Consider the following 22493-nt stretch of genomic DNA (forward strand, 5'->3'; position numbering starts at 1 on the left):
TGTTGAGATACTTATAAAGGTCATTATTGACACAGTTAATGTTGAGATACTTATAAACTGGTCATTATTGACACAGTTAATGTTGAGATACTTATAAACTGAATGAATATTATTATTTGGTTAATGTTGAGATACTTCTAAACTGGTCATAATTGACACTGTTAATGTTGGGAGAAATACTTCTAAACTGGTCATAATTGACACAGTTAATGTTGAGATACTTCTAAACTGGTCATTATTGACACAGTTAATGTTGAGATACTTCTAAACTGGTCATAATTGACACTGTTAATGTTGAGATACTTCTAAACTGGTCATAATTGACACAGTTAATGATGAGATACTTATAAACTGGTCATTATTGACACTGTTAATGTTGAGTTACTTCTAAACTTGTCATTATTGACACAGTTAATGTTGAGAATACTTATAAACTGAATCATGCAATTGACACTGTTAATGTTGAGATACTTATAAACTGGTCATTATTGATACAGTTAATGTTGAGAGATACTTATAAACTGGTCATTATTGATTACAGTTAATGTTAGAATATACTTCTAAATTGGTCATTATAAACTGGTCTTTACAGTTAATGTTACGATACTTATAAAACTGGTCATAATTGACACAGGTAATGTTGAGATACTTTATAAACTGGTCACTACAGACACTGTTAATGTTAAGATACTTATAAACTGGTCATATTGACACAGTTAATGTTGAGATACTTATAAACTGGTCACTACAGTGGAGCACTGTTAATGTTAAGATACTTATAAACTGGTCACTACAGTTATCCATGTTGTTATTTGTTTAAAATGTTGTTGTTCACACTGTCTTATTTTAATGTTGCTTATTTAACAATGTGGTGTCTGTTTTGTTTTTTACATGAGAGATGATGTGGTCTTACACATCTAATTATATCTCTTTATTTCCATGTTTAGACAAACTAACACAAATTATAATAATAACTCAAATCATTTTTTTTACTAATTGAATTTGGAAAGAAGTTGCACGTACTGAAACTCCACTACATAAGACATGTTTAGCTTGGTTTGCTTTCTTTTCGAGCTAAGGTTTAAATACATCCAAGGTGAGCCAGCGGTAAGTTGATGGACTTACAAAACTAACACTTTGGGTTTCACTTCCCTGCGTTAGACAGAACGGATATAGCCAGTTGTACAACTTTGATCCAAAAAATATCAACATATATTTGGTGTTATAAGAAATGTAAAAATGCAAGACAAGTATAATGCTAGACAACTGTTTTCAACCTAACCTACACTTGGTTAGCTATTTGGTCAGGCTAAAAAAATATCAAAGTAGACTGAATAGAAGAACTGACTGTCACAACTATAATACCCCCACAACTGAAAGTGCGAAGCATGTGTTGAGCATCTTTATACCTTCGGATAAGCAGCCCGACATGTTTACCATGCCGCTTATCCTCAACACTGAAAGTTAGACAACTTCTGTGAATTTTTATCACATGGCCTGATTCGATAATTCTGTTCTTGGCCCGGCAAGATTAGGTGGGTTAAGGCGTGCGACTCGTAATCTGAGGGTCACGGGTTCGTATCCCCATCGGACCAAACATGCTCGCCTTTTCAGCCGTGGGGACGTTATAATTGACGGTCAATCCCACTATTCGTTAGTAAAAGAGTAGCCCAAGAGTTGGCGGTGGGTGGTGATGATTAGTTGCCTTCCCTCTAGTCTTGCACTGCTAAATTAAGGACGGCTAGCGCAGATAGCCCTCAAGTATCTTTGCGCGAAATTCAAAAGCAAACAAACAAACAAATTCTGTTCTTGTAAATAAAGGTTAGATTCTCTCATCTTTTGTATAACTCGGTTCACCTCCCATTTTTATATATTTAAAACTCAATAACTATTTAAGTTTGTTTCGAATTAAGTACGAAGCTACACAGTGTGCTCTGTCATCTTTTAACTTTCCAATAGATTGCTTTGAATTTCGCCCAAAGGTACACGAAGTCTATCTGCTCTAGCCATTCTTAATTTAACAGTATAAGACTAGATGGAAGATAGATCACCGCCAACTCTTGGGCTACTATTTTACCAAATAATGTTGGGGTTGACCATTACATTATAATACCCCCACGGCTGAAAGGGCCAGCATGTTTTTTTTGGACGGGATTCGATCCCACAACACTCAGATTGCGAGTAGAGCCCCCTGGCCATGCCGGGCCAAACTATTTTTCATTTTCAAAGTATTCTACTTTATTGCAATATCCTCATATCGGTACTTTTGACCACTCACTCTTGTGTTGCCTAAATTTACATATTAAATGTAAGATATCGCTGCTTGCCTCTTCTAGAAATATTGTCTTGGATAGATGGCAGATAGTGTGTGCGGGTGTTTTTTTTAGCAAAGCCACATTGGACTATCTGCTGAGCCCACCGAGGGGAATCGAACCCCTGATTTTAGCGTTGTAAATCCGTAGAATTACCGCTGTACTAGCGGAGGGCCTAGATAGCAGATATTTTATTCTGTTGTTGGTTTTGGCACCAATTATTTTGTTCGCTCCTTAATGTCGCTTATTTCTTTCTGGTTTTATAATATTTTGAAAAGATTTAAAATTCCAGAGTTTAGTATGTTTTAGTGTAATGCTGTTCTATGCACGAACAACGATTATAAGTAAATGCTTTAGTAGAGACAGTTTCTATGCCTTGTTTCGGATCTTCTGTGCATTAGTTTCATAATCCTTTAGGTTCGCCGCTTTTAGCTAGAAAATACAGAAATTGCAATTTTGGTAAGAAGAAGAGATTGAAGTTAAACGTAATGGGTTTTTTACTCAGATAGAAGCTTTTACTATTACAAGTTTTCACCGTATGTTAGATATATACACAGTGTTTTTTGTAAAGGAAAGGTTGGTGTTAAACTCAATGGGTCTTTTAATCAAATAGAAGCTATTACTATCATTAGTTTTACCTGATGTTAGATGGATACACAGTGTTTTTGTAAAGGAAAGGTTGGTGTTAAACGTAATAGGTTTTTAATCAAATAGAAGCTATTATTATCATTAGTTTTACCTGATGTTAGATGGATACACAGTGTTTCTATAAAGGAAAGGTTGGTGTTAAACTTAATAGGTCTTTTTAATCAAATAGAAGCTATTACTATTATTAGTTTTACCTGATGTTAGATGGATACACAGTGTTTCTGTAAAGGAAAAGTTGGTGTTAAACTTAATAGGTCTTTTTTTAATCAAATAGAAACTATTACTATCATTAGTTTTATCTGATGTTAGATGAATACACATTGCTTTTGTAAAAGGAAAGGTTGGTGTTAAACTTAATGGGTCTTTTTTTAATCAAATAGAAGTTATTACTATCATTAGCTTTATCTGATGTTAGATGGATACACAGTGATTTTGTAAAATGAAAGGTTGGTGTGAAACTTAATGGAGTTTTATTCGAATGGAGTTTCTTGCTATTACTAACTTTACCCGAACTACTGTATTTGTTGTATCGCAGTCTGTTTCGATCACTCCAAAACTACTGTATTTGTTGTATCGTAGTCGGTTTCGATTAGTCCAAAACTACTGTACTTGTTGTATCGCAGTCGGTTTAGATTAGTACAAAATTACTGTATTTGTTGTACCGCTGCCAGTTTCGATCAGTCCAAAACTACTTATTTGTTGTATCGCAGTCGGTTTCGATCAGTCCAAAACTACTGTATTTGTTGTATCGTAGTCGGTTTCGATTAGTCTAAAATTACTGTACATTGTATTGCTGCCAGTTTCGATCAGTCCAAAATTACTGTATTTGTTGTATCGAAGTCGGTTTCGATCAATCCAAAACTACTGTATTTGTTGTATCGAAGTCGGTTTCGATCAATCCAGAACTACTGTATTTGTTGTATCGAAGTCGGTTTCGATTAGTCTAAAATTACTGTACTTGTTGTATCGCTGCCAGTTTCGATCAGTCCAAAACTACTGTATTTGTTGTATCGAAGTCGGTTTCGATCAATCCAGAACTACTGTATTTGTTGTATCGAAGTCGGTTTCGATTAGTCTAAAATTACTGTACTTGTTGTATCGCTGCCAGTTTCGATTAGTCCAAAATTACTGTACTTGTTGTATCGCAGTCGATTTCGATCAATCCAGAACTACTGTTTATGTTGTATCATAGCCTGTCTGAAGAGCTCTGGAGTGAGCGAAATGCTTCGTCGACAATGACCTCACCAATATTAAAATACTACCATTGTTATACAATATTTTAATTCGTAAAAATCCTTAATTGTTAATTTGTTAACAATAAATAACACATTACTGTTTAAGTTTGAACGTTTTCTACATATGGCAGAACACGATTAGAATCGTATTTGTTGAGTGATTTATTGAACCCTATTGAACTAAACATTTTATATTATTTTCGAGCGAGAAGATACAACTTATAATAACTGTACACCTTCGCAAAATTAACAAATATGTTCTATAAGATAGCAGTAAAATGTTGCTGGAATGTTTATCGAACATTTTAACTAATCGTGTCTTTACATTATTGGTTGCTGTTCCTTCGTAGAGATGGATGGTAACAGCGTGAATCCATTCTGTAGACATTCTTCTCAGCAAACATTTGTTTTAATATAACTGACAAGACCGTAATACCAGTAGAAATACGGTTTGCGCTACTAATTGATATAAAAGAGCAAGATGTTATATCCTATATTACGCCACCGGTCTTCAAACTGTGTTCCATAAAAACCACAGGGTTCCGCGAAAGGTCACCAGGGGTTCCTCACAAAAATAACAGGTAATGGCGTTTTGGTTGTTGTTGTTTTCAGTTATTGAGTTTTATTACGTCAGGAACCATTTTTTTTTTTTAAATCAGTTCCTATTTAGTATAATAGTTTCATATATTTATTTAAAACGTTACATTAACAATGTTGTTACGAGTTTAGTCATTTCTATCTTGATCCGTTCGACTCGTAATCTGAGGGTCGCGGGTTCGAATCCTGCTCGCACCAAACGTGCTCGCCTTTTCACCCGTGAGGGCGTTATAACGTGACGGTCAATCCCACTATTCGTTGGCAAAAGAGTAGCCCAAGAGTTGGCGGTGGGTGGTGATGACTAGTTGTCTTCCCTCTAGTCTTACACTGCTAAATTAGGGACGGCTAGCGCAGATAGCCCTTGAGTAGATTTGCGCGTAATTCAAAAAACAAACAAACCATCCAGATCACGCTTCAGGGATAGCGGGATTAAAACTGGGGTTTCGTGATGGAAGAAATGAGGTAAGAGGGTTAAATGTTTGAAGGTTTTAAAAACACCTGCTCTACATGATAAATTACATTTATAATTTGTAATTTTATTTCAAAGTTGTTTAAGTAACGCAGTTATTTTTTATATAACCAGGTGGCAGGTACAGCATTCTTCCTACAGGCAAGCTTTACATTAGGGGTGTGACAGCAAATGATGGAAGAGCTAGTTACCAGTGTGTTGCCCGTCATCGACTGACATCACAAGTAATGAGCAGTGACGCTAATGGCAGACTAATAGTGTGAGGTGAGAAATAAAACATAGATGTGTTAATCAGCCGTGTTAAACGTTATAGCATCTTAGGATGTAAAATAAAATCTACAAAACAGCAAAGCATTTCTCGTCGTAAGATCTTAAAATAAAAGACATAATTTACACAAAGTTTATAATCATAGCGCAGTTAAATAGTTTAGGTATTTATTTACCACTTTCCACCGAGTGAAAGGCCCGGCATGGCCAGGCAGTTAAGGCACTCGAGTCGTTATCCGAGGGCCACGGATTCGAATCCCTGTCACACCAAAGTGCTCGCCCTTTCAGCCGTGGAGGCATTATAATGTGACGGTCAATACCACTATTCGTTGGTGAAAGAGTAGCCCAAGAGTTGACGGTGGGTGGTGATGACTAGCTGCCTTCTCTCTAATCTTACACTGCTAAATTAGGGACAGCTAGAGCAGATAGCCCTCGTGTAGTTTTCCACGAAATTCAACACGAACACATCAGATGTGCAGAAGATAATCAATTAGACATAATTTCTTAAAATAGTAGCTTTATCTTGATGATGCAAAGAAATCCAATGTTTGTTTTCTTGTACGCACGCGTTAATAATAGCAAACAATTGGACTAACCCGTCAACTGAATATGGTTTTAACTACAGTTTCATTTCAATGGTTCTATTGTCACACTCTTTCACGTTAACCCTAAACTGAATTTCCTTACAAAATAATTTGTACATCGTAATTTCTTTTCTCCAGATCCTCAAGGCGAGTCGGCTCCAAACATCTTAGACAGACAACATTTGGTGCAGGCCACAGAGGGCGACACCGTCGAACTTGTCTGTGTTGCTCAAGGGTTTCCTGTCCCCACATACAGGTACCTTTATCAAAATACTATATTTATATCAGTTACATATATTGACTGCAAATTAGTTCATGGTTGATTTTCACGATTAAAACGAAGTAAAACTTTATTTTGGCCTTAGCAACAACAGAAAAACGAATAACATCTAAACGATGTTCCAGATTCTCTCCCAAAATCATCGCCAGATGGCTAAGCCGCTCGTAACCCAAGGGTCGAATTCTCGTCACGGGAAACATGTTTGCTCTTTCAACCGTGGGGGCGTTATAATGGTACGACCAATCCCACTATTCGTTTGTTAAAAAAAGTATCCCAAAAGTTGCCGATGGTGGTGACGATTAACTGCCTTCCCTCTAGTTTTACACTGCAAAATTAGGGACGGCTAGTGCAGATAACCCTCGTGTAGCTTTGCACGAAATTCAAAACAAACAAACTCTCCCAAAATAAACCGTTCAGATAAATATACGTATCAAGTACGCTCAAAATATCTCATTTAATTAATAATGTCGTATTGTCAAGCTAATTTTAATTTATGAATTTGTTTAGAAAAACAGGAATGTTCACCTGCTTCGTATCACGATTTCGTGAGATTCTAAAACAGAACAATGAAGTTGATGTTAAATCACGAGTTTTTATCTTTACTGCTTTGCTTTACACTTCAATTAAAATATATAATAGAAACTTCATTAGTTAAATATTCGAGAACAATCGAGTTTTATACTGACATTCCTAATCAAATTTCTCTGGTTTGGATTATGTACTTTCTCATTAACGTGTGGATGAAAGTCAGTTGGGTAGGTGCCAGTCTAAAGTTGTGTTGTGGTTACGTTTTCTAAGTTACAAACGTTTTTCTAAGCATCAATTGGACTCGTTAATGGTTGTTTCAAAAATCTGTCATCGTTCATCCGTTGCTTACGTCACTGAAACGAACGTACGCTTCCTATCTTTGGAATCACACGACAGAATTCTAAAGTGTTACGTCATTCTCTAACTATCGCTAATCATCGCTAATTACTGAGAATATTACAATAATTTCTAACAAGTAAACGAAATTCAATTCTCATTTTCTGTTTATTAGAATTTTTATTTTTATTCAATAGTTATTTTTTTTTTTTAAACAAGATGATTTGTTTAACCTCATATCATTACGATAACAATAAGTTTTTCTCACAACAGGACATGGCTCGACATGGCCAAGCGTGTTGAGGTGGGGAGCTCTTGAATAATAGCTGTAGCGATACAAAATAATTTTACCTTTGAAATAATAAATCTATAAATTTATCTATAAGCCTGCGCAAAGCGAGATTCATATGCTCTGTTCGTGTTGATTAAGCAGTGCAAATTTTACTCACCATCGTTTTTAATTATAATTAGTCTTGCTTTTCTTTATAAGACACGACATGATCAGGTGTTTAAGGCACTCAACTCGTAATCTGAGGGTCGCGGGTTCGAATCCCCGTCGCGCCAAACATGTTCGCCCTTTAAGCCGTGGGGGCGTTATAATGTGACGGTCAAACCCACTATTCGTTGGTAAAAAAAAAGTAGCCCAAGAGTTGGCGGTGAGTGGTGATGACTAGCTGCCTTCCCTCTAGTCTTACACAGCTAAATTAGGGACGACTAGCGCCGATAGCCCTCGTGTAGCTTTGTGCAAAATTCAAAAACAAACACACTACAACAGGACATGTGTCCTGTAGGATCTTAAATTTTAAATCGTTCATGTCATTATAAAAAGATTGAAAGGAAATGATTTCAAGACAAGCAACGTTATAAAGTTTCAGATACTGACAAAATAAAAAGGGAGTCAGCAGTGGTTTTATTGACTTAGTAATTAGCAAGCCATTTTCTTCTTCGGCTATTGGATAATAGGAAGAAAACTGAAACAGAACCGTTTCATAAATCACGTTATTTTAAAAAAATCTATTTTCATAATGAAAGGCTCAAAGAAAGATTGCTGTGTAATTAACTATGTATATATAATTATTTATTTTACAAATGTGAATTTTTCTTTTGGAATTTCGCGCAAAGCTACACGAGGGCTATCTGCGCTAGCCGTCCTTAATTTAGCAGTGTAAGACTAGAGGTAGGAGGTGTAGTCATCACCACTGTCAACTTTAGAACTACTCTTTTACCAACGAATAGTGAGTGGGATTGTCTGTAACTTTATAACGTCCCCACGGTTGAAAGGGCGAGCATGTTTGGTGCGACGGGGATTCGAACCTGCGACTCTCAGATTACGAGTCAAACGCCTAACCTGGGAAAGCCAGGCATGGCCAGGTGGTAAAGGCACTTGATTCGTAACCTTAGGGTCGCGGGTTCGAATCCCCGTCCCATCAAACATGTTCGTCCTTTTACCCATGGTGCGTTATAATGTTACGGTCAATCCCATTATTCGTTGGTAAAAGAGTAGCCCAAGAGTTGGCGGTGGGTGGTGATGATGAGCTGTCTTCTTTCTAGTCTTACACTGCTAAATTAGGGACGGTTAGCGCAGAAAACTCTCGTGTAGCTTTGCGCGAAATTCAAAACAAACAAGTTTTTCCGTGGAGTTTTATATTTGTTGTCATCTGCTGGCTGTAATAAACGGTAGATCGTAACATAATTACAAGGTCACAAAACATCTAAACTGTGATTGGGAAAGATAGTTTCTTCTCCTAACAAATTGTCATATTTGTCTTATACTTGAGTATCCTAGCACTATTTAATTAAGGTCATATGGTAAAAATGGTAGTGTGAGAAAAAGTGTCGTGTTTATTACTGAGGACAGATTGTTGTTATATTTAATTTATTATTTAAAGCTGTTTTACGTATCAGTACGCTTACTGCTAAGAACTTTCGACAATATGTCAAAAAGTGAGGTTTTATCAGTTTTAAAACTAAGCTACATTACTTTAATATTACACATGCTACTCTATATACAGCCAATACTTTCTGAGATATTCTTTCCTATCGCCTCCCCCACCTCGATGGTAAAGCCGAATATCATCGAACTTACAACTCCAGAAACTGGGTTTCGATACCAGTGGTTGGCAGAAATCAAACAGCCCACTGTGCAGCTTTGTGCTTAACTGCAAACAAGCTCTTTCTTTTCCAATACCACTGCCACACGGGAACGGCATGGCCAGGTGGTTAAGGCGTTTGACTCGTAATATGATAGTCGCGGGTTCGAATCCCCTTCGCACCAAATATGCTCGCCCTTTCAGCCGTGGGGGCTATATAATATGACAGTAAATCCCACTATTCGTCGATAAAAGTGTAGCCCAAGAGTTGGCGGTGGGTGGTGATGACTAGTTGCCTTCCCTCTATCTTTCACTGCTAAATTAGGGACGGCTAGCGTAGATATTCCTCGTGCAGCTTCAAGCGAAATTTAAAAAAAAAAACGAACCGCATACGTTCGTAGTATAATGTCAACAACCTTTCATATCGTCTTCCTGTTGACCACTGAAGACCAAGAAATAACAACTACCTTAATCAATGCACACTTGTCTTCAGAAGGGTTTTACTGGCATAAAGTTTCGTTTTCCTTCACAAGATATCTATTGAGTTTCAATCAGGTGACTCTGTTGGCCACCCTTGTTGTTCTAGTTGTTGTTGTTTTTATTCCAAGCTTCATAAATGGCTATCTGTTCTCAGACCGATGCAGAGAATTAAACCCCATATTCAGGCTTTGTAAATCCTTACATTTACCCTGACACAACAAAGGTTGTACAAGGTTCTACGCCTTTAACGATTTTGCCTTATTTATATATACGTTTGTGTAGACAGTTAATGTTGAAGCTAATTTGAGATGTACATAAAGTACAAACACGTCACGTAGGTGTAATTTATGTTACATATAGATTGCTGCTTCGACAACTGTAACACGTAATTAAGTTTCATATATTTGTGTCGTAAAATTAATTTTCTGGATCAGTTTTAAAACTGTTAACCTTAATGCAGTGATGCTTTCTTTTAATCTAACGAAAGTGAAGCGATGGGTGATACATAATCTGGATGTGGGGGACGCACATTCAGCTCATTTTGTAGCTTTAGGCTTAAAAATAACTACAACAAATGAACTGCAACTTCGCTAACGTATCAGAAGAAAGATTTGGTTTTGGTTTTCTTAACTTATTGTTACTTGTACTATTTGGTTTTGGTTTTCTTATTTTATTGTTGTTTGTAGTATTTTATTTCCACTTACGTATTTATTGACATATGCAAAAAAACAACAACAACAACAAACTAAAATGTAAAAAGAACCGTAAAATTTGCCGGTTAGTTGATAGTTACTACTGAACCGTATTAAAACATGAGAATGTGTTACTACACTACTGTTTCCTTCTCAGGATCACTCGTGTGAATTGTTTGTTTTTAATTTTCTATTTTTAAAAGACCACCCCCCGATAAACCACGTGGCTCGGTTTTCCTCAGTGGACACAGCAGGTCGCCCAATGTGACTTTGTTCTGAAACATACAACCGTTTTCAAAAAACTAGCTAAGTAAAGATAATTTCCCTTTTAGTTTAAATATGTCAACTACAATGTATCACGAACTTTGATGTCTTCATACGAGTAAAATTATCACGCAAAATAATTACAGCTGTAATACCAAGCTTTGGATAAAAAAACAAACACAAGACAGGTACGTTAAAGTACACCATTTCGTTTTACACTTACATTTAACATGCACCTGCGGAAACTGTTATTAAATCTCGTGGTCCTACACGAAACTATTAGCTACGATTTTATATGGCATTCTGTTCTATTTAGAAAAAATGGGACCGACATGACCAAGCGTGTTAAGGCGTGCGACTCGTAATCTGAGGGTCGCGCGTTCGCATCCCTGTGACGCCAAACATGCTCGCCCTTTCAGTCGTGGGGGCGTTATAATGTGACGGTCAATCCCACTATTCGTTGGTAAAAGAGTAGCCCAAGAGTTGGCGGTGGGTGATGATGACTAGCTGCCTTCCCTCTAGTCTTACACTGCTTAATTAGCAGTAGCTTTGTACGAAATTCAAAAACAAACAAACAAACTAGAAAGAATGACGTAGAAAGATAAGTTATTTAATCACAACTTACGTGGAGAGAAAATAAAATACGATAAAGTTCTAATATCGCAAGTTATCAAGGAAAGAAAAACACAATTCATTTTCACTCTCTATTGATTTATGTTCAGACTGGTATTGATTTTAGTTTGGCTAATGCAAGTTTTAGTTTTTTACCGTAACTAATAAATACACAGTAAAGTGGCTTATTAAAGTATAATTAGTTGAACTTTAAAATCACTTAATGAATATGAAATTTATTTATGTCTCTATGTAGAAAATATAAAAGTTTCTAAAGATTATGACACAAAATATTCTTATAAATAGACAAGAATATTCTAAAGATAAACTTTTCGTTTTCATTAATATCGAGTAATTTACACGGGCCTGAGATGGTTTTATTGTCTTGAAATGTTGACATGTTCTACAGTAATTCCTGTACAATGAATCCGAAAATATCTTTTTTTTTTCCTCTGGACCCGGCATGGCCAAGCGTTTAAGGCGTTTGACTCGTGATATGATGGTCGCGGGTTCGAATCCCGGTCGCACCAAACATGCTCGCCTTTTCAGCCGTGGGAGCGTTATAATGATGCGGTCAATCCCACTATTCGTTGTAAAAGAGTAGCCCAAGAGTTGGCGGTGGGTGGTGATGACTAGCTGCCTTCCTTCTAGTCTTACACTGCTAAATTAGGGACGGCTAACGCAGATCGCTCTCGTGCAGCTTTGCGCGAAATTCAAAACAAACAAACTTTTTTCCTATGACGTAAAACATGTTCACAAACGTTATATGTGCTTTACACGAGTGAATTATTCTAACTGACTTTTGGTCAATTTTGTAATGCTTGAAAAATATTGACAACAACCGTCTATAGATTTCTCTAGACCAATCGCTATTTGAGAGCCTAATCGATCGTTCTAGAACCCGCGAGAAACACGCCATTATTACGTAAACGGTTAACAAGTCGCATGACGTGTCATTTCTGGATAGTGTTTGTTTGTTAGATTTTTTTAAATATTAACTATTCATTGCCACGACAACATGAGGTTATATTAATGACTGGAACATATTTAAAAAGAATTAATATTATTTTGAAAAATCTAGGTAGCTAAATTATGTAAAAGCCGTTATTATAAACAAAACAACTTTTATGAATTTTAAATTCCCAGGACTCTATTATTAAAGCAGCTTTATGATTATCTCTGTATATATAAATGTACTCATTTTATACAGTAATATAAAATTGAAATATATAAATAACTTAGACCTTATTAACAGTTATAATAGTTATTAACAGCGTATTTGTTATTTTTTTCTTGGATTTCATAATTTTACGTGTGAAAAATGTGACAACATTTTAAATATTTCTCATCACTATATTTAAATAACTTACGAATATGTTATTTTTAAACACTTCACCGAGTTTAATATACTTCTCTGTATAATTAAATTCAGCATTAAAATGCTCGTTAAAATGTTCTCATTTGCCCTTAAAAATAAAATTTCTTAATGAATATTCCTTGTTCTCAAACAAATTTCTTTATTGTAGAGGGCTTAGTGTTAACTGCTAATTGAAAGGGTAGCGCTTACAGTTAAGTGAATTTTGTTTGTTTGTTTGTTTTTGGAATTTCGCACAAAGCTACTCGAGGGCTATCTGTGCTAGCCGTCCCTAATTTAGTAGTGTAAGACTAGAGGGAAGGCAGCTAGTCATCACCACCCACCGCCAACTCTTGGGCTACTCTTTTACCAACGAATAGTGGGATTGACCGTCACATTATAACGCCCCCACGGCTGAGAGGGCGAGCATGTTTAGCGCGACTCGGGCGCGAACCCGCGACCCTCGGATTACGAAGCGCACGCCTTAACGCGCTAGGCCATGCCAGGCCGTTAAGTTAATTATAATGCTCTCAAAACGCTGACCCGAGGAAGCGTTAATTTAAAATAACGTGTTTTATGACTTAGTGACTCCTTATTTCTTCATTGTTAAGATGGTACAAGGAAGGACGGCTAATCTACGGAGGACATCGAGTGCTACATGTGGACGGATCTTTGATTCTGCAGTACGTGAGCTCGGCTGACTCAGGAAATTACGTTTGTGTGGCAAACAATACAAAAAGGCGAAGAAAGTGTGGATACGAACGTCATTGTTTACGGTACATTGTTTAATTTGTTACCAGTCTGTCGAATCTATTAACATAGTTAATTAAGAGAATACTTAATTAGTTAGGCTTACACTCAGACTTCTGCTAAGGTGGTAAAGGTTTACATGTTGAAACATCGAGGTAAGTGTAATCTTGTTTAATCTACGCTTTTGACGCGCATTGCTTGACTTTTTTTAAAACAGAAAACAGCTTGATTGAACGTATATTACAATCTTGTAATTTATCAGCGCTTCCAAATTTATTGCAAATAAAAAAATCTTACTTTTAAACGTTCTTGCGCTTTAGACGACTATTAAAAATGCAAATAGTTCTCTTTTTACATATCTGGCATGTCAGTTGTAAATATAAAGCTGTCGGTGTTAGAAGTTTGAAAATATAATTCTTTCTCAAATTACGTGATGTGTGCATGTGGTATTTTCAGGTGGAAACTGATTTCCTGGCAATTAGATAGTTAGACTTGCTAATAACAGTAGGTTCTCTAAGGAAATAAGAATCTGTTAAATTGACTGAAGAGCAACAAAACATACAGCAACAACAAAAAAGCATACATATTTACGTGAAATAGTCACTTCTGCTGTTATTATCTGCACAGGTTTTTCTCGCGGGGTATACATCTGTATAAGTAAACACAATCGTCGTAAGATAAACCTCTATTCAGAGAAACACAAGTGGAAATGAACTAAGAAGATGCACCTGAATTCAATAGGTAAACTCGGTTTCTTTGTTCAGTAGACGGCATCGCCTTTGTTGTAACAGAATATTTTGCGGGCAGTAAAATTCAGAAAGTGTCAGCTCAACCAGGAAAGGATACTAACATCACTAGTTCTCTCAGTCCAGATGTTATATGTTAATGCAATGTTCCCTTGAGTAGAATAAACATTATCTACTGTTAAAGAACAAAGAAAGAAAAGAATTAGAACAAGCTTATCTCAATGTTTTTATGGACCACGTGCTTAAACTAAAATTGCATACAAATTAACCTCACAAAAACGTTTAAAAATTCTCTTTTAACTGAAAACAGGTATAAGATATGTTATACCTGAATATCACATGTATTTTATTAATTCTATTGGTACAAAACATTGATTTTCAAAATCTCAAAATCTTCGAAATTAAGAAACCAGTTTTAATACTTCTAAAGTTAATTTTATTGAAAGGAGATTTTCCTAAAGCATGATTTAAATTTGGAGTTACTTAATCAAGTTGAATGTACCGTATTTTAATTCCTTCTTTTAAATTTATATCAAAAAATATTGAATAGCTAGTGAACTAACTAATCTGTATTTAGAATAAAAATATATTATTAGCTGTTGATAATTACGTACTTTAAAGACCCGGCATGGCCAAGTGGTTAAGGCACTCGACTTGTAATCCGAGGGTCGCGATTTCGAATCCCAGGCACACCAAACATTCCCACCTTTTCAACCGTTATAATATGGTGATTAATCCCACTATTTGTTGGTAAAAGAGGAGCCCAAAAGTTGGCGGTGGGTGGTGATGAGTAGTTACCTTCCCTCTAGTCTTACACTGCTAAATTAGGGACAGGTAGCCCTCGTGTAGCTTTATGCGAAATTCCAAAACCAATCCACCCAACTGCGCGCCTTACAAACATCATATTTCGTGAAAGTCTTATCATAAAAGTGAGTCATTATTAACAAATTTTCCTTTAAAGAAAGAAATTCTCTTAAAACACTTCATGAGAAATACTTAGAACATCTTACAAAAACAAATATTATGAAGTGAAGTTACAAACATATCTTTAACACCTACATTTACTACTGTCCTTAATTTCTAGTTGGGCCCGGCATGGCCAAGCGCGTAAGGCGTGCGACTCGTAATCCGCGGGTTCGCGCCCGCGTCGCGCCAAACGTGCTCGCCCTCCCAGCCGTGGGGGCGTTATAATGTGACGGTCAATCCCACTATTCGTTGGTAAAAGAGTAGCCCAAGAGTTGGCGGTGGGTGGTGATGACAAGCTGCCTTCCCTCTAGTCTTACACTGCTAAATTAAGGACGGCTAGCACAGATAGCCCTCGAGTAGCTTTGTGCGAAATTCCAAAACAAACAAACACACAAACAATTTCTAGTTAAAACTTTATTGTTCACGTATAGGATTACTTTTGTGCGAAGTGAAAATAATTTCCATGAACCGGCTTAATAAGTGTTATTATTTGTAAATTAATTGCTCTAAGTTTTCCAGGTGGCTGATTGATTGATTTAATGTATGATGTTTTAACGTATTTACCAGTAAGCGCACTTAGATGTGTAGTGATATGGTTTGAACTGTTGATTTTAATGCGTATAGCCTATCGAGTAGCCAAAAAAGGGTTCTAGTGTATAACTACAACTCGTAACTAACATTTGTCCCTACTCAGATGTTTCTGACACTTATGTTCTGATGGTTATGAATACCCTGTACATTCATTTCTTAGAGTTTAATGGTGACTTCCTCCAATGTAATCATCTCGTATTCACTCTTGAAATTTCAAACAGTACAGTTCACTGGTGGCCACAGCTGTTGGATTGCTACTACTTGATGGTTTATTTCTTCTATTTTGTATTCATAACACTTCAAACAATATATTGTTAAGTTTTACGTCTTCTTTTTATAAACATTTTAAAGATTGTTATACCTGTAATGACAAGTCTTTTGATGTTCCATAAAGCTTCCCTTTCTGCGTATATCATGCCACAAGATCATGTCGCTGTTGTTGGCGATCCCATGACGTTAAACTGCTCCTTAACGGGCTATCCAGTCTCCACTGTTCAATGGATGAAGGATGGAGGCCCTCTATTAACGAATTCAAGAATAAGGCTATTAAAGCAAGAAATACTGTACTTCTCAGTTGTGAAAAGAGAAGACAGAGCAATGTACCAGTGTTTCGTTTATAATGACATGGAATCAGCCCAGGGAACAACAGAACTGAAACTGGGAGGTAAGTTTATTAAAATTGGAAGTTGTTATTAAAATAGATCAAAACACTTCTGGTGAAGAAGATATCATTCTTTAAAACTGTTTGCGTTTTTAGATTGTTCCCATCCAGATGGTAGACACTATCCCCATGAATTCCTCGAAAATACTGACCCATAATAGATAAGGATGTATGTGAAGATAGTCACCGTGTTCCCTTTATCTTGATGGTAAACAAAATATCAGCATTCTATTAACTGAACTAAAATAATAACCAACAGGTGATTTGTGTACGATGATAAGACGAATGTCACGCGTTATGTCGAGCAAGTAGAAACGTTAAGAGATATGATTTGAGATAAACATTTGATGTTTTACCTCGCTTTTTCATCAGAATTTTGTAATACCTTTTTTTTTATCTATTTTTCTGAATCTTCAATCACAGGTGACATCTTTTATTTCTACGTTCTTGAGAAACAATATATTTTATGAACCCTTAATATATCTACTTGCTTCCTTAAAACAACAACAACAACGAAAAATAATTTAAGAAAGAGGGTCAGGCGTGTTCTCGTGGCTATCATGCTCAAACTACAAATCAGAGTTCTATGTTCGAAACCCTTTGCTGAAAATGCAGTCATCATTTTGGAGTCACGAGGAAGCTGTAAATGTGACGGTCAAATTCCACTGTTAGGTCAGACAGGAGTAGACCAAGAGTTGGCAGTGGGTTCTGTGAACTCGCTTCCTTCTCTGTCTAGTCAATATGTTAAAAATCATGAACAGTTGTGGACAAGTAATTCTCTTTGTAGCCTTACACAAAATTCTGAATCAAAACCAAAGAACTTGAGAAAGAAGTAAAATGTTTTTGTTTTAAAAAATATATATTAAAACTATAACTTGCATTCTGTAAACTAGTTACTAACCAATAGAATTCTAAGTTCGAGTATTTCTCAAAATAGTTTTACTTGGTAAAGTTTTCCCCCGATATTAAACAGGAAATATATCGTTAATATAAATTTAAATTATAAAATTAATTTCAAAGATTATACATCTTCAAAAGAAATTTAAAAGACACAAATCTCTCTTTCTGTGTTTGTCAGTAGAATGTTTGTTGTGGTTTTCTTCACCTATTCTTTATCCATTTTTTTCAGAGGTGTCTCCGAAACTTGTATTAACGTTTACAGAGCAGAACTTGAAACCTGGTGTTGATCTTTCGTTAAGCTGCTCAGCTTCTGGTAATCCTTTACCTCAGATCACGTGGACCGTGGAGGAACTTGGAATTCCAGAGTCATCTCGGATCCGAGTAGGCGACTATGTAACGTCAGAAGGTCACGTGGTTAGCTATGTTAACATTAGTCATGTAAGAGTAGAGGACGGAGGAGAATATTCGTGTATGGCAACAAATATGGCGGGAGAAATGAAACATTCTGCAGCTGTTAATGTTTACGGACCTCCAGTTATCCGACCAATGAGAAATATTTCTGTTTTGGCTGGAGACACTATGATTTTACGATGTCCAGTGGCAGGTTTCCCAATAACTTCCATCACGTGGACACAAGGTTGGTGTTTTTTAACTCAGCATTTGTTGTTTCTATTGTCACTTCAATTACTTCAAACATAAAACCTTGTTTATAAATTATAAATAGAGGATAGTGACAGTATGGCGAGCTACAATTGAATTTCAATGAATTGAATAACAAGACATTTTTTTCCTAAATTGAAAAGCATTAGACAGTTACATACTAAATTCAAAAGTTTGGAATTATGTATCTTGTACTAAACCTCGGATTCTACTGTTAAATTCATTTCATTCATCTTAAAATAGTTTTGGTTAGAAATTATTAGTTTAAACCAATGAAACGTTAGACGAAAATGTCTTGATAATAGTTTGTGTGATCTTTTCGTTTACATAAGTTTTAATTTTTAAAAAATCTTTCACTGTTTTTGTAATTTTCCGGCCCCCTCTGGGTTGGTGGTAAATCTACAGACATAAAATGCTAAAATCAAGGGTTTGATTGCCCTCACTGGACACAGCAGATAACCTGATGTGGCTTTGTTATAAAAAAAACAACACACAAACACACTTGTAGTTTTTTCTCTGATAATTCTTTCTCTCAAAAGACCCGATTATCAGAGAGCTTTTCTTCATTTCATCTCTCAAAAGTCAAGGAGTGTCTTTCAAACATATTTGGATGATTTAATCTTTTCTAATTAAAGTGGTTTATGGGTCTGTCATATGTCTAGTGTCAAAGAAATACATTTGTCAAGTTTCTGAGGAAAACAAACACTACAATTGAAACATATGAATAAATGAAATATGCCAACGTGTTTCTATACATTTCCAGGATAGCCACAAGAATTCTTTGGCCATTGGGACAGAGCACCTTGCATTCGCAAAAATATTATTGAATTAATGAACTACGTGCAATATTCTAACTTCAATCTCTGTTTTTCTGTACAGATCTTGAAACCCCACTGTAATTTTCGAACACCAAAACCACCATCTCAGGCAGTAGCACCCATTGCTTCAGGTCAATATACAAAATTCTCACTCTGATATTTCTCTTTCAGCACAAATCTTCACAGACTCTCTGAGCCTTAAGACTTTTATTTCAGGCAAAAGCAACCCAAGTTCAGGTCACTCCGAGTCTACACGCTCCAACATTTATCTTTAATACAATTATTTGCACACTCAGTATGTATATTAACTCCTTTTACTATTTAAGTTTATGTTGTAAAGGTCTTTAAGGAATAATAAATACTTTATCTAGCATACTGGTCAATTATTTTTGCTTTCCAAATAAAGACAAAAACGATTAACAGAGCTGTTAATCCTGTCGATATGAAAGATAGGTTGAACGTGAACAATGGTTATTGTTTGGGTGTAATCACAGCAACTTCCCTCACATATTGAGATAACGTTTTACAACAACTGTAACATTATATCTAATGATCCATTTTTTTATATGTCATAACCTGCAACCAATTGTTTTTTTTTTAGGTCCACCTGGCCATGTAGAACCCGCGACCCTCAGGTTACGAGTCGAGTTCCCGTCACACCGAAGATGCTCGCCCTTTCAGCCGTGGGTGCGTTATAATGTCACGATCAATCCCACTATTCGTTGGTAAAAGAGTAGCCCAAGAGTTGGTAGTGGGTGGTGATGACTAGCAGTCTTCCCTCTAGTCTTACACTGCTAAATTAAGGACGGCTAGCGCAGATGGCTCTCGTGTAGCTTTACTCGAAATTAAAAAACAAACAAACAAACAAATAGATCCACATTAAGGTTCTAAACGTAAATGATGTAACCAGTTTCCCTTTACAGAGAATTTAATAATTATGTATATTAACATGATATCTTATTGAACTGAAAACTCATAAATTTGTTTAACTTTTAACCATTTCCGTGCTTGTGAACATAGATTATTAAATATTTGCGTTTATTTCCAAAATTCCGAACTGAGCTCAGCACAAGAATAGTACGCACAGTCCCATAAAAACGCATTAAAAATTATTAAGAGAGACCGTACGGTCGTACTTCAAGGATCATCAGAAAGCATCCTGATAAAGTCACCAATAGACATTTTAAGATTATTAAACGATTGCAAGAGTTTATTTGTTTGTTTTTTGAATTTCACACAAAGCTACACGAGGGTTATCTGCGCTAGCCGTCCCTAATTTAGCATTGTAAGACTAGAGGGAAGGCAGCTAGTCATCACCACCCACCTTCAACTCTTGGGCTACTCTTTTACCAACGAATAGTGTGATTGACCGTCACATTATAACGCCCCCACAGTTGAAAGGGCGAGCATCTTTGGTGCGACGAGGATTCGAACCCGCGCCCCTCAGATTACGAGTCGAACGCCTTAACCCACCTGGCCGTGCCGGGCCTAATTGCAAGAGTAAAAGATGATCCATGCAATAGACACAAACAACCATGAACAAGGTTTTTTTTCAATTAAAGACTTCTTTCATATTGAAATGTTTATACGGCTTTACTAGCACCATCTGTTGTAAAAAACAATAATTGTACTCTAATTAAAACATCCACGAGGGTTTAAAAATATTAAAGTGATTAGAATAAAGTTACTTCTCCCAAGCTGTGCATTAAACTAAAAGGAAGCTTTTGTCCCTTGTTAAAATTTTGAGTAAATGTAAAAAAAAAAAAATTAAAAATAGATTAAATAAAAAAAAATGCCTGAACAGCATTATTAGATATTGAAATAAAACTTCAGCTTGTTGGTAGATACCACGACATTTATTCTTATCATGTTTTCCATAGCTTTTTACCATATCTCAGATGTTTACATGAGCCATATTTGTAACAAGTCTTCTACTAACATGCAAGATTTTTTTTTTCTTTTGAATAAATCAACAGCTGGAACTCCGCTACCAATATCACTTCGTCAGCAAGTTAAACCTAGAGGTAAGCTTCTTGTGAGAAAGTTGGATCGTGAAACAGACGAGGGAGAGTACACTTGCACAGCGAAAAACAGTTATGACCAAAGTGTCAGCGGAAAACTGTTTGTCTCTGTAAATGGTGAGTTGCTTTCCTTACGACACTGAAATAATATTATTTTTCTCAAAAACCGCTGAGACATGTCTACAAACTTTAATAAAATACGTTACGTTGTTGAATATGTGATTGATTTGTCTGAATAAAAAATAAGGAAACCAAAACTTACCAGCGCCATCTTTAAAAGCGTGGTGTATTTTGCTGCATTCGTAATGAAGGTTAAAATTTATTAAATTCTCGTTTTAACAAGATACTTATAAGGGTTATGAGGTACTTACTGATACGCATTATGTATAGTAACTTCCTAAGTATTTATTTATTTCTCATTTTGAAGCTCTTAGCAACAATACGATTTTTCTCTGAATATTTTTGACCAACATATGAAATGCTTTAGTTACCGCAATATTACGAAGTGCATGAAAATGTTTCGGAAAAGTTTCCTCTAGACGTTTTGTCTACTTGTTATAAGCGTTGATTCAGTTTTTCGCACGTACAATAAACATGTTGTTTTCTGCAAGTGTTTAAAACTTGTTATACCAATAATCCCCGTCGGTACCTTGATTCATGTACTGTTTGTATATCTGTATAGTGGGGCCACATATTGACGAAGATGTCTTTCCTGAGAAAAGGACTGCAACAGAAGGCGAAAGAGTAAAACAACTGTGCACTATTGTTAAAGGAGATCCACCGATAAGGATCACGTGGGATAAAGATGGCGTACCGTTGAATCGAGATAGAGGTAAAAGAATACAAAGTCTAGACGACTCTTCCTTGCTGGTACTGAAACACGTGAAGTTTGGGGATTCAGGAAATTACACGTGCCACGCCTCCAACGCAGTAGCATCGGACAGTAGAACAACGGAACTGATCATCAATGGTAACGTCACGATAGATTTGTTAATTATGTCACTCTGTAGTGGCTGCTTCTTGTGGTCCTTGTTAGAGGTCTTTATTTTGTTTTTGAACTTCGCGCAAAGCTACACATGGGCTATCTGCGCCAGCCGCCCTTAATTTAGCAGTGTAAGATCAGAGGAAAGGCAGCTAGTCATCACCGCCCACCGCCAACTCTTGGGCTACTCTTTTACCAACGAATAGTGGGATTGACAATCACATTATAATGCCCCCACGGCTGAAAGGGCGAGCATGTATGGTGCGACGGGGATTCGAACCCGCGACCCTCGGATTACGAGTCGAGGGCCTTAAACACCTGGCAATGCCGGACCTAGAGGTCTTTACGATATGTTATACTTTGTTATTCATAAAGACTTTTAATGGTAAGTTTTACACAGCACTTGTTTTAACATGGTTGGCACTGGATCAATCGAGCTGAAGAACACATGTGCGTTCAAACGATGGTCCTGAGTCAATGCTTACATGGAGAAATATTCGTTAAACATTAATGGTAACTAACAACTAGAAATTATTTTTAAAAAACAAAGTTAAAGAGCATTATAAGTAATCTTACTTCAAAAATTACCTTTTACGTAACAATCAAACTCGTTGTTGTATTACATTTACACTATTAAATCAAGATGAACA

At 36.2% G+C, this 22493-nt stretch overlaps 2 protein-coding genes and 1 pseudogene across 3 annotated transcripts in view; all 3 read left to right on the forward strand.

The window, feature by feature from the left end:
• Positions 1 to 22493, forward strand: part of LOC143246627 (cell adhesion molecule Dscam1-like) — a 254917-nt gene that overhangs the window by 196436 nt on the left and 35988 nt on the right. The window lies entirely within an intron of this gene.
• Positions 4548 to 13537, forward strand: LOC143247878 (cell adhesion molecule Dscam1-like; annotated as a pseudogene).
• LOC143247879 (cell adhesion molecule Dscam1-like) overlaps positions 16216 to 22493 on the forward strand; it is a 39624-nt gene continuing 33346 nt past the window's right edge. The window contains exons 1-4 of the mRNA XM_076496435.1: positions 16216 to 16465; positions 17592 to 17999; positions 20817 to 20978; positions 21544 to 21831. Of these exons, the coding sequence (XP_076352550.1) occupies positions 16216 to 16465; positions 17592 to 17999; positions 20817 to 20978; positions 21544 to 21831 (1108 nt within the window). The remainder of the gene's footprint in view (positions 16466 to 17591; positions 18000 to 20816; positions 20979 to 21543; positions 21832 to 22493) is intronic.

This window comes from Tachypleus tridentatus, chromosome 3 (assembly GCF_004210375.1).
Source record: "Tachypleus tridentatus isolate NWPU-2018 chromosome 3, ASM421037v1, whole genome shotgun sequence".
Lineage (NCBI taxonomy): Eukaryota > Metazoa > Arthropoda > Merostomata > Xiphosura > Limulidae > Tachypleus > Tachypleus tridentatus.